The sequence below is a fragment of the Xiphophorus maculatus genome, chromosome 3, assembly GCF_002775205.1.
Source record: "Xiphophorus maculatus strain JP 163 A chromosome 3, X_maculatus-5.0-male, whole genome shotgun sequence".
NCBI classification, from domain to species: Eukaryota; Metazoa; Chordata; class Actinopteri; order Cyprinodontiformes; family Poeciliidae; genus Xiphophorus; species Xiphophorus maculatus.
In genome coordinates this window covers 18,536,471-18,548,925 of record NC_036445.1, presented here as the reverse complement: position 1 = coordinate 18,548,925, position 12,455 = coordinate 18,536,471, and the positions used below count along the sequence as shown (strand labels likewise).

General features: G+C 38.4%; 1 protein-coding gene across 1 annotated transcript in view; it reads right to left on the bottom strand.

Annotated features, from left to right (window-relative positions):
* Nucleotides 1-157: 157 nt before the first annotated feature.
* The window catches only part of LOC106699975 (CUGBP Elav-like family member 3), a 31,370-nt gene continuing 19,072 nt past the window's right edge, over nt 158-12,455 (bottom strand). Inside the window, exons 5-15 of the mRNA XM_023331121.1 lie at nt 9,919-9,967; nt 9,387-9,515; nt 9,200-9,279; nt 8,197-8,352; nt 7,675-7,819; nt 6,448-6,594; nt 6,294-6,359; nt 5,113-5,217; nt 4,848-4,991; nt 4,493-4,656; nt 158-4,213 (exon numbers count right to left, since the gene is read on the bottom strand). Of these exons, the coding sequence (XP_023186889.1) occupies nt 4,529-4,656; nt 4,848-4,991; nt 5,113-5,217; nt 6,294-6,359; nt 6,448-6,594; nt 7,675-7,819; nt 8,197-8,352; nt 9,200-9,279; nt 9,387-9,515; nt 9,919-9,967 (1,149 nt within the window). The 3' untranslated portion in view covers nt 158-4,213; nt 4,493-4,528. The remainder of the gene's footprint in view (nt 4,214-4,492; nt 4,657-4,847; nt 4,992-5,112; nt 5,218-6,293; nt 6,360-6,447; nt 6,595-7,674; nt 7,820-8,196; nt 8,353-9,199; nt 9,280-9,386; nt 9,516-9,918; nt 9,968-12,455) is intronic.

Below are 12,455 nucleotides of genomic sequence, written 5' to 3'. Positions count from 1 at the left end.
CAGTTTGTTATAAATGAGTTCAGAAGATTAGATGCAAACCTCTTAATTAGTGCACTCCAGATACGCCCCCTTCTGGTCATAAACGTCACCTACAGCTGAAAAATTTCCCCCCATGATTTTGCCAGAAACACAAACAGACACGAATGACAGCAGGCCATTTAGTATGATACCTTTTATTTAAACTTAAAAAGAGTGGATCAAAAAACAGGATTCAATAAATAAGAAATAAATATAATTGCTGTAATAGTTAATAGATACATTATAATTACTCGATTGTAAGAGTCTGACAGAAACAGGCTCTCAAAAGTTTTTCTCTAGAAAATCCTAAAACCAAAATATTGCATTGCCACTCAAACATTTTCTCCCGATAAACAAATAATTGTTAAATTAGTAAATAAATAAATAAAAAATAGCTCAATTATTAAAACCTCCCGAATAAAAGTGCAACCCCGCACCCTCCCCTGTGTTTCACCTAAAATCTAAGTAGAAATTTAAAATAGGTTTGTGATTTCCCCATTTTACAATTTGGAATGTAATAGCTTTCTCATGAAGAATGATGATGTTACTAGTTGTATTAATAAGAATAATAATGATAATAATAGTTATGTTGTAGTGTTCTGTTCAGTGTTTTATCTAAAGTATTATTCTTTTTTGCATGTTTTCTTGTTTTTTTTAAATGCTGCTCTTTGTAAACTAAACTATATACAGCTCATAAGGATCCTTTCCAAAGTCTTTCTAACCTACTCATTTAGCCGTCTTTTTTTGTATTTTCTTTCTTTTTTATTATGAAACAACAATCCCTCTATATTTGTCACGTAATAGACATGGAATAGACATGTTAAAGTCTATTGAAGTGATATATCATTGTTTTTTTTTTATCAGTGCCTTTCCTACTCATGTGGTCTGAGTTCTCTTAGTTGTACTAAATACCCTTTTCCATACAGACTGGTCAAACCAAGCTTCCGGCTGTACGGATACCTAATTTGTGTTAACTGTGTGAGTGAGTGTCAGCAGGCATGTGTTTGTCTTGTGCATTTTATATACATTTCAGCTTTGAGGTTCACAATTAAGGGTATCTCTGTGTACGTCAGTGTGTGTTTGTGTGGCAGCTCTCTGCAGACGCTCACAGGTAGAAGACAGTCTGAAAGCACAATGAACCCTGGGACTTCACCTTCAGTTGGACTCTGAGAGGTCGCCTGTGAGAGGAGTTGGAGGGTAGAGGGAGTGGTAAATGAATGAGAAGAGAGGAATAGAGAAAAAAAAATTAAAGATTTTGTTAAAATTTGTAGGAAAACTGGAGCTCTGCGTGGGTTTCTGAGCTTCACATTTTGTCAAACATGCCCCATCCATCCAACAAGACTCCTGTCTGGGAATCACTGGAGCTACAGACAGACTTGCTGCTCCCCTTTGTACCTTTGGACGCTCCTAGCTTTTTAAAATTTCAGTCTCAGAGCATCATTGGCAGATGTCAACAGTAGTAAATCACGGTGCTTTTACATATACACATACCGTGTCTGGTCAGATCATGCAGCTAATTACAGTAAGTCACTGGTATGCATCCTAGTATGACCTCAACTATGTGTCTGTAAGAAAAGCATGTGTGTGTATGTTTGTGTGTGCGCTCTTGAAACTCTGGGAACTCGCATTTATGTGTTTTCAGCATCTGCTGCACTTAGGTGCCCCGGATCATGGCAAGCAAACACTACCAACAACATGCATCACTCTCTGGCATTAGCAGTATAGAAATTCTGGGTGACAATATAATTAGAAAAATGCTCTAACTGCAGGTTTTAATGCTTTAATTATTTTCATTGTCTATATATTCATTTATAGAAGTCTTTAAATCATTAAATATATAATGCCTTGCAAAAATACTAACACCCACGGAACATTGTAAAACAGTCGAAACACTGAGTTCCTTCATAAGTGAAATACTAACCAATGCTTTGATAGGTAATGACAGCGCTTGGTAAAATGTAATGTTTCAATTGTTGATTTTTGAGTTTTCATGTATTAAAACACTTTGAACTGCCTTGTTATTTAATTGTACAAAGAAAATTTAGTTTGATTAATTTGATTGTCACATTTTCTGACGTTACAGCCACAAACCTTATTTTTTACTAGGATGTCATGTGGCAGATCAGCACCAAATAGTGAACATTTGTGTTATTTTTCATAAAAAAACATTTGAAAAAGTGTGGTGAGCATCGCTATATTTATACTTATATACATTAGACATAAGCCATACTCTGCAATAATTTAGAAGTACTGTATGTCTCCACCAGATTTGCACTAGGTCTGGACTTTGTTTGGTCAGCCAAACACATGAATAGGAACTGATTTAAACCATCATAACTTGGACTGCATTTGCCAAGTCTCTAGTCTTTTGTTGCCTTTATCTGTTTTTTTCCCCCAGGATTGACCTTTAATTAGCTTCATCCATCTTCCAATAAACACTGACCAGCTTCCTTGCCCCTGCTAAGGCATGACGCTGTCCTAGTGATTGCTTAGGATGATGTACAGTGTTAGTTTCTTTATTACAAACCATACCAGTGTTCGTTTTAACCATTGCAGCTATGCAATTTTTAGATCATGGATTAAAACATTCTCTCCACAAAACATCTGGATTTACAGGAGAATTAAATTACAGACAGGTGGACACAATTAACTAATTGGAACAAAGCATCGGGTTTGTTTTAGTGGTATTAGAGTTAAAAGCAGTTCGATATAATTGAAAATCCCACTTTTAAAATTTTTATTTCTAAAGATTTTTTTTTTTAGAAACTATGTTTTGTTTTGCTTCCTCTTCATAAGTAAACACTACATTGTGTTTTGGGTTGCAATGTGGTAAATTGTGTAAGATGTCTGAGTGTGTGATTACTTTTGCAAGGCATAGCAGGTTACACAAAGTTGAAAAAAAATAAAAGTGAAAATCCTTTTGATGCCTCCACACTCTGATCTGACAGCAGCCATGCTGAAGTTTTTAAGTCTTAAATAAATTTTAAAAAACTCTCCCAGAATTCCTATATTTGAAGGCTGTTCTCCAATGAGCAAGAGGCACTTGTTCTTCCACCATGACACCATCATACCCTTCACCCCAAAACACAAGTCAGAAGGAATAGTATAAGGAGGTTGAGATGAAAGAAGCAGATCAACACTTGAAGGAGAGAAAAATGTGGAGAAGAAGAAGACGACAAGAGAGACAGAAAAAGAGCAGGAGCAGTGATAAAAGATGTAAAGAAGTCTCAGAGAAAAATGGAGGAGTAAGAAAACTAAAGTGCAGCATCACAGTGTAAAAAAGTCACAATCCAAGATTATGAACTCAGCCTATCAGAGTACAGCTCAACAAAATGCATGCTCGCCCATGAAAACAGAGCGCTACAGCCATCAAAAAGATAACTTAATCTAATTCTTCTTGTTTATATATATCCCATGCGTTGGATCCGTTTGCAGCCACATTTTGGAGTTTTGCATACCATAAACATGTCATGTCCTCTTGTCCATCACGGCCTGCCATTTTATGCTGCAACTTCCTAATACATGTATTTTTCCCCCATCAAAGCATAATTCTTGTTCCCTGTGTTGTTGCTGTGCTTGTCTCCACCAGTTTGTTATGGAAAACTATGGACACCTCAATGCAGAAGGCAATGCAACGAAGATTATTCAGTCCTGCATTACACGCTAACAGTGTAACACAGAAACATATGCACACATAGATGTCCACGCTCACTATTTTACCCAAACCATTTGTTCAAATAATAATAATGACACCAAACAGAACACTACAGAAACTGATCAAAAACAAAGCTGCAAAAAAAATAACAAGCTTTGCTACAGAATTTCTCAGATAGATTACTATAAAGTGATTAAGTGTATCAAATATCCAATCAGATCAGTTGAATCAGTTGAGTGCAGTCCTGGCTATAGATAGTTATTGATCAGTATGTGCACAGGTCAATACAAAATAAAGTCACAATGCACCAAACACAGTCTGTGATCACTACAGCAACAGGACATGCAGGTCAACGCATGGCTGGTTGCTCGAGGTGACAGAACCAACACAGGCAATAAAATCGCCACAGCAACCCAAACACAGGCCAACCAATCAACTTACAACAATGCGAGAGGAAGGGGGGATCAGGGCTTTATCGGTCACTAGGCAACCATTGCCATAGCGATGGGGTCCTCGTGAAATATGATTGGACGGGAGGATCTTGGGTGAGGTAAGTTGCCGTTTCGGGAAAAGATCAAAACAGCAGGGAAGAAATAAGATTGTGAAAGAAAATAAAAAAAGGAAAACAATATCTCATTATTTTCACGTTTCTTGACACAGGGTGCTTTCAGGAGTAACCCAATGCAAATTTACTGCAATGTCAAGCTTTTTTCCTTTTAAAAATTTATCAACAGTTAGCTTTGTACTGTCATTATTATGTTCCTGAAGTATACTGCAGGTCATCTTATTTCACCTTTTATTGCCTCACCACCACCTCACCTCTCCGTATTTGTTCGTTCTTCTCTCCGCTGTCACTCAGTATGGGCGGTTGGCATCTTTGGGCCTTTTGAGCTGCACTTTGAGTCTTTTCATGCCAATCTGAAAGCCATTCATCGCCTGGATAGCAGCCTGAGCGCTGGCAGGGTTGTCAAAACTCACAAATCCTAAAAAAAGAGATAAATAACATTCATGGTAGATCTATTATTTTCTCTCACCTTAGTTTAGATGCAGACATTGACAGTATCTTATCCTCCAGAAGGCCATCCTTTGTGTTTTTTTCACTTGTCCTTCCCTCGCTCTAGTAAGCATGCTCTCCCCCTTCCCTCCCTGCTCCCCCACCCTGTGTGTGTCTCACCAAAACATTTGCTCTGGTTGGTAGCTCGGTCCACGAACACTTTAGCCGATATGACATTGCCAAAGGGCAGGAACATCTGCAGCATCTCAGAGTCACTGAACTCCTGTGGCAGGTGGTAGATGAAGATGTTACACCCCTCTGGACCTGACACAGACACACACGTAGGACGAAGACTCATAAATTACCCCACGCTTTCAGAAAACAACCCTAAACACGCTCACTATCAAAAGGGGTGTGGCCCCAGCAAGACAGGAAGTCACATCACCTTCTCTTTGCTGCTGTTGCTGGGGCTGCTGGTGTTGCTGAGCAACCAGTGTCGGCTGCTGGGGAAACGGCTGCCCAACCAATCCGTAGGCAGCAGGATACGCCGCTATTGGAAGAGAGACAGGGGCATTAACGTCTTATTGGGTAATAACAACAGGTGGCAACATGAGAGTGCCCAATAGAGACATTTCCTTTGAACTGAGGGGTTCCCTGTTGAAGGTGAAATCTATTAACTACAGAGCGGAGCAAGTCTACAGAACAAAGACACTGTTGATCCCAATCTGGTTTGCACACATTGCATCATCGCTGCAATCCCTGGTTATAAACATCATCTATAAACCGAGTCTTTGTGAACTCAGATAAATCATAAAATCAATTACCCTTGAAGATGTTTCACCCTTGACAGCCAGACTAAGGAGACATTGCTTGAATGTTCTTCATTTAATCTCCTGTATGAACCATCGCTTTGAGCAGATGGGTACATTACTACATGTGCATGACTAGATTCCCAAATGTATGTGTAATATCCATCCATCCATTGTCTACACATGCTTATCCTTGTAAGGTCACAGGAGTTGGTGCCTATCTCCAGTGGTTACTGGGCGATAGGATGGGTTTGCTCTGTTCATCACAGGGCAATACAGATAGGACAGGAGAAGCACTCATACATGAACACAGTCATACAAAAAGGCAATTTAGGATAACCAATAAACCCATTTTGAGTCAGAGTACCTGGAAACAACACATCCATGCATCTCTCCAGGTTATTGGTTTCTTCCCACAGTCCAAAAATATGCATTTATAATTGGTTAATTGGTGTTTCTAAACTTGAACCTTAGGTATGAGTGTGAGCATGCATGATTGTTTGTCCTGTCGGCAAAATCAATTATCAAATCGATTTACCACTCAGCCCTAAACTGTATTGAATGAGATGAATTTGGACTCAATCTGATTGAATGAAATAAATAAGGAATTAACCAAACTGAATGAAAAGAGCTGCTATAAAAAGAATTGAATTAGGATGGTTCAGTTTGAATGCAAAGACTTTGAGGTAAACTGACCTGAAATAATGAATTTGGGATCAATTGGGTTGAATTAATTAATTGGATTGTGTGTAATTGGCCGTTATCCCTTTATAAAGTGTTTTGAGAAAGAATTTTACAAATCTATGCTAATGCAAACCTGTGTAGTGCTGCATGCCTGCGTAGGCTTGCTGAAGAGGGTCCAAAGCTGCAGCTGGGCTCTGGGCTGGAATAAAAACAATAAGAGCAGCAGAGATTAAGAATCCAACTAACATGATAATCTACAGTTCTATATTCTTCCTTTATTAAGCTACCTTGGTATGGGTGAACTCCATTGGTGTACAGTGTTTCTGTTTGCTGTCCATTGGTGGGAGCTGGCACGCTGCTGTAACCATTCACTCCTAATGCTGGCGGGATAGCTGACACAGGTGTTGCTGCGATAGTTGGTGGAGTGTTTGTACCTGCAGATATAGATTACACCAGAACAATTACTTCCTAGTTAAGAAGAACATGTACAATGTTTTGATATTTACAGGGTTTGTCCACTTTTCCCATAGCAAAATTCATTTCATTTCAAGCATTTTCAAGTTTCCAAACATTCCAACACCACACTTTGGAGATAAAAACAATACAACTGAACAAAAAAAATGATGTTTTAATTCACTATTATCTATCATTTATCACTGTTATTAATAACGTGATGGTATTCAATATTCTACAGCAGGGACAAGGTAAACTAGAATATAGCAAAATTGTATGTTTTAAAATGTCTCTCACACATTTTTGCACCTGACTGATCTGAGCCCAAAACACAAATTTAACAAAAAAATCCCTCAATTTCACTAACTTTGTTCAGTGTATAAAATATAAGATGATAAATAAATCATTGAGATATAAGGAATAATAAATACTTGTTACATTAAAACAATCAAAAACTGTGTCAAGGTAAATGACCTTCCTGCTTAAATTAAATGCTTAAACACAATATACAAAGTAAAAAAAAATCTCAAAAAAATGTTGTTGCTAAGTTTTCTGGCTTTTAGCAAATAGAAATAATTTAGGAAAATGTCTAGACAAGAGAAATTTCATCTGATTTATCTTCAGACAGTGAGAAAAAAAGTTATATTGTTATTAGGTCTATGAAAATATCTGATTTCATCTGTAAATGTAATTTTACAAATTTATGCTTTGAATCAAGCAACTTTACTACAAAATTGTGAAGTTTAAGTATAAAGCACTTTCAAGGAATTTAAAATCAAGCACTTTCCAAACCTTCAAAACACCTAGCTGAAATTCAAGAATTTTTAAGGATTTCAAGGATATCTATTCTGCTGAACCTCTGCAGGATGGAAAGATTGGAGACTTTAAATCTTTACATGCAGCAACACTGACTTTCCTTGTAATAGGGTGAAGAGTTCACACCCTCCAATCCATAATCTAAATGTTTCTTTATAGTTTGGCTTAATAAAAACAAACTGCAGTCTCTCAACCTTAATTTCAGGTATTTATGGAGTATGAAGAGTGTGCATGAGGAGAATTACCCGAGGACGGTGTGATAGGTGTAATGGGTGTTGCGATGATTCCGTTGGCATTGAGTGCCGCCATCTGCTGCATCTGTACAGCAGCAACTGTTGCGACAGGAGACAAGTACGCTGACTGGGCAACCAGGGCCTGCTGTTGGACAAGCTATAGACGAGGGAGAAAGAGGATGGAGGAGAGCAAGGGGGTTAAATTGATATGGGAAAAAGAGAAAGAGAGAGAAAAGAAGATGAAAAATGGGAGGAAGGGCCAAGGAGAGGGAGTGATGGAGGAACAGATGAATAGAGATCTAATTACAAGGCCATTATGTCCCAAGTCAGTGGGTTAATGGTTGTGTGTTGCGGGAAGGCTAATGCCAGATGACGTATGTTCTGTTGTCTATGTAATAACATTAGCTCCAATTAGACCACTGATAGCCTCTTCAAACTTATTACATCCTTTCATAAGCACAGCACTGCCCTTGCAAACTTGGTGTGTAGCAAATGTGAGAGCCGTACAGTTGGCTTTTGTGTGTCTGTGCTTGCCTGTGCGTTGACCGCCTGCGTGTAGGCATTGTAGGCAGGAAAGTTGAGGGTCATGGGGCTGAAGATGCCGAGTTGGGAGGCCACCTGCTGCATCCTCCTCAGCCCCCGCTCCTTCTCCGTGTCAGCAAACTTTACCACCAGACTGGACGACGCTCCCTGTATACGGAGAGATACAGTTTACAGTGCTCTCTAAAAGTATTCATTCACATTTTCTCATTGGACCACTGAAATCTTCAGTGTGTTGTAGTGAATTTTATGTGACAGATTAACTTGTGGTGGCTGATGTAACACTGAAGTAAACATCATGGTTCTCACATGGTGCTCAAGAATATTTACAAATAAAAATGTGGAAAATGTACCAAGTATATGTTACCAGCCCTTTTTATTCTAAATTGCTATATAAAAACCTATTGTTTTCACTTAGAAAATAGTCTCTATGTATATAATTTTATCTCAGTTTAAACGCAGCTGTCCTATGAACGCCTCCCACCAGAGAGGTCAGGGATAAAGTTCACCTCTGTGAAACATGGTGGTGGCAACATCATGCTGTTGTGATATTTCTTCAGCAAGTACACGCCAACTGAAGGTAAAAACTTGTTATGGGCATCTGTGGCTTGATTTACAGATTATTTCCATCCAACCTGACTGAGTTTGAGTTACTTTGTAAAGAAAAACATTTTGTTTCCAGCTGTGCAAAGCTAATTGAGACATTCCTCATAAAGAGTTGCAGCTGTAATTGCAATGGCAATTGCCATTGCATTTTCTGTAAAATCAATCTAATCTGTGGAAATTCATCCAGATCACAATTATGTGCTGCTTTCAATAAATGTGTCACTTAAAAATACGTAAAATACAACAAAGTTTAATGTATCAACATTTTAAAAGGGTATTAAAACTTTTTCAAGGACAGAATCCAAACCTTTACTCAAATTAATCGTTTAGATATGAATGTTGAATGTCTTTATGTTTTTAAATCATTAGTCATTGTATGCATGGAGCTTACAGGCATTGTGCGGCTCCCATGCAGGCTGCTGATTGCAGCTTGGGCTTCGGCATGACCCTGGAATTTCACAAAGGCGCACCCTGCACAACAAAAACAAACACAGTTATCAGATTAGTAATCAATGCTACAGCAAATAAAGTTGTTTGTACTGTATTTTTCTTGAGCAGTTCAACCTCATGCAATTTACCTTTGCTTGTGCCATCTGGTCCTCTCAAAACAGTGCACTCCTCTATGCTGCCAAAGGGCTCAAACAGCCTTCTGACATCCTCATCACTCTGCTGCTTTCCCAGCATGCCCACAAACAACTTCCTGTCCTCTGAGACACCAGGGATGTGCAGGAGAAAGGAAAACAAAAAGACATAAAATCAATTTATTTACCCCCAAACTGGTAACATATCTTCTTATAACATGAAGGTTGAAGCTATAGAGGGAAATATACTATTTTCGTCCACCAGGGAGCAGTGTTGACCACTGAGACTGGTAATTGGAAAAGTGAGGCGCTAGTGTGAATGTCTGTGTAAAAGTACGGGTATTTAGTAAAATCCTGCCCAGCATGAAACCTTCTAACATCTATTAAAGATTATCTGAGGTTAATATTTTAAACTCGCCTCAAAACTGACAACAAATAAAATATACAACAGACTCATTGAGATGGCTGAGTTTATAGATAGGGAAGACATTTTGAAAATGTCTTCACAAAAAGGAGAAAGACGACTCACCTCCTCGGCCTTCACTGTCAGCTGGTTTAACTTGGATCGGCCGATTCATCTAAAGGACAAAAGAAAACATCAGCAAACAGGTCAACATTAAATGCCTTTCAGTCACACTCAATTCCACTCCATGAAAGATATTTAACTGTCTGGTGAGATGTATGCTATCCTTTAATCAATAAATTTCCTCCAATGATTGATTCATGATGGTAGGTTTTTGGTGAGAAGTTCAATACTCAAAAAAGTTGTCACTAAATTAGGAACATCTTGAAAACTATCAACAGAGGCAAAACTTGAGACCTTAAGCATCAGACTTAAATTTAAAATGAAATGATGTGCCTTAATATTACAAAAGATAGGGCAGACCAATTTTTTAAAGTTATTTGTGTACCATAGTTAGGTTAGGAGTAGAGATGCACTCTAAAAGCTTTTCTTCACCAATACTGATTTCCAGTCTATTTTGAGATCTGACCTGCACAGCTGTGATTTAAACTTTTATAAAAACACATTAATCAGAAAAAACTCTGTTATATGTTCTTGAATAAAGTCAGTCATTTTAAATCTAACAGGAAATGTAGGAATTACAAGGCTATTTCCATTTATGTCACTAACTTTCATCTGTTTTTTATTTATTAAACTCCTTCAGAAGACATGCTATTAGTTGATGTGTTTTAAACAGAGGGGGTTCTTCTTTTTGATGCATTTAATTACTAGGAAAAATATGCTTTTACTATTTGATCTGCCAATTACTAGTCAGACCTTATCCAAGAAAAGAAAACATCCAAATCCAATTTTTGTAATGACATAATTTCAACCTCAGTAAAAATGCAGTCTATAGAGATATATTCTTTAAGAAATTTGTATTTTTTTTTAAAGAAAACCTGTTCTCAGATGATTTTTAGGTGAGATAAAAAAAAAAAAACTACTGTAAAATTTCAACCCTAATGAACACTTTCAGAAGTTTAAAATAATTCTTTCATTTCTAATAAAGAAAAATTCTAATTAAGGTAATGACAGCAGTCAGGGTCTATTCATGTGTTTTGTTACTCAAGTATCAAGATTATGGATAGTTAAGTAGGAATCAACCTTTTCATGACCGACATAGATTCCCAGTTTTCTTTCTGGATTGACCTGACAACTCTAATTCAGAAAGAGCATTTTTTCATTTTAAGAATTGTAACAAGATTATCCTCATTTATGCATCAAAAATATGTTCCTGACCTTTATGTGGCTTTTATTCAAGTATAAAGGGTGCTTTGAAGTAGATGCTGTTCGGTGATACTCATCTGGATTGAAAATGGTTGGAGTTATTAGTTTTGATATGTTTAATAAATTAACTTAAAAAATTTTTTTTCCAGTATTTGATCTTTGGATCGAGAGAAAATAGGTCAATTGGCCGACTGGACTGGTGCTTCTCTAGTTAGCAGGTGACATTTGCTTCAAGACTCAAACATAAACAGTCTTTGATTTGTCCCACATACACACACTCACAGACCGGGGGATTGAGAAGTGGCAAGATTAAGAATGCAGGCAAGCTGATCTGGATTACCTAAAAAGTAGGGATTAGATGAGGGACAAGAGAAGGCAGAGACACAGGCAAGAGGAGAAATGAGACGGTGCAGGCGTGGGAGAGAGGGGGAGATAATGTTGTTCAGTGAAATGACAAGTGTGTAAAGGGAACGGGCACAGTCAACTGAAAATAAAAGGATAGAAAAAAAAACAACTCAGAGGGAGAAGCCTGGGGGACCCCAACTCACATCGACCGCTAGAAAGGGCAGGTGGAAGGCTAAAAGGAACCCCGGGGAGTAAATGGAAAAAAAAGTATTACATGGAAAGTGCGAAAGCGAAAGGCTGAGAGTGGAGGGATGAAAGCAGAGCCTGCCCCTGAGAGAGGATTCAAAAAGAATAGAAAGAGAAAGAGGAGCAGGCAGGCGGACGGGGCGTGATTCAGTCGTGACTCGCTCTGTCTAAAAAAATCTCACGACTACCAAGATCCCCTGCCAAGAGTGCTGATGCATTATCCCAAACCCACGTTGCAAACATCCCTCCCATTCATATCGTCTGTACCTTTGGCTAACACAAACAAAAAGACAGAAAAAAACCTACAAAAACTCCGTACACACAGTGCTTAGTCATAGGTAGGGGAAAGAGGGATGGGCTGGAGGAGCAGAGCTGCAGAATGATGGTGGCAAAAAGAGGAGAGACATGGAACGAGGAAGAAACAAGGTAGATCCAGAGGAAGAGCGGAGGAGAGACAGGACTCAACAAAGAACTGTGGAGTCGACTCTCCTGGAGGGATGACCTAACTTCTTTTTATTTGAATTCTTATAAATCTTGCTGGAGTTTGAGCGAATGTGTGGACCGGAAGAAAAGGACGGAAGGTGTAGAGGGAAGGGATGAGAAGGAGGAAGAATGGCTCGGCGTCCCAGTGGGGTGTTAAGGCAATGTAATGATGCTGGTAATTGAGGAGAGGGCAGAGCAGAGAAAGACAGATCCATGCATTTGATTAATCAGCTCTTAGCTGTCACCACAAAACTATCGATCTA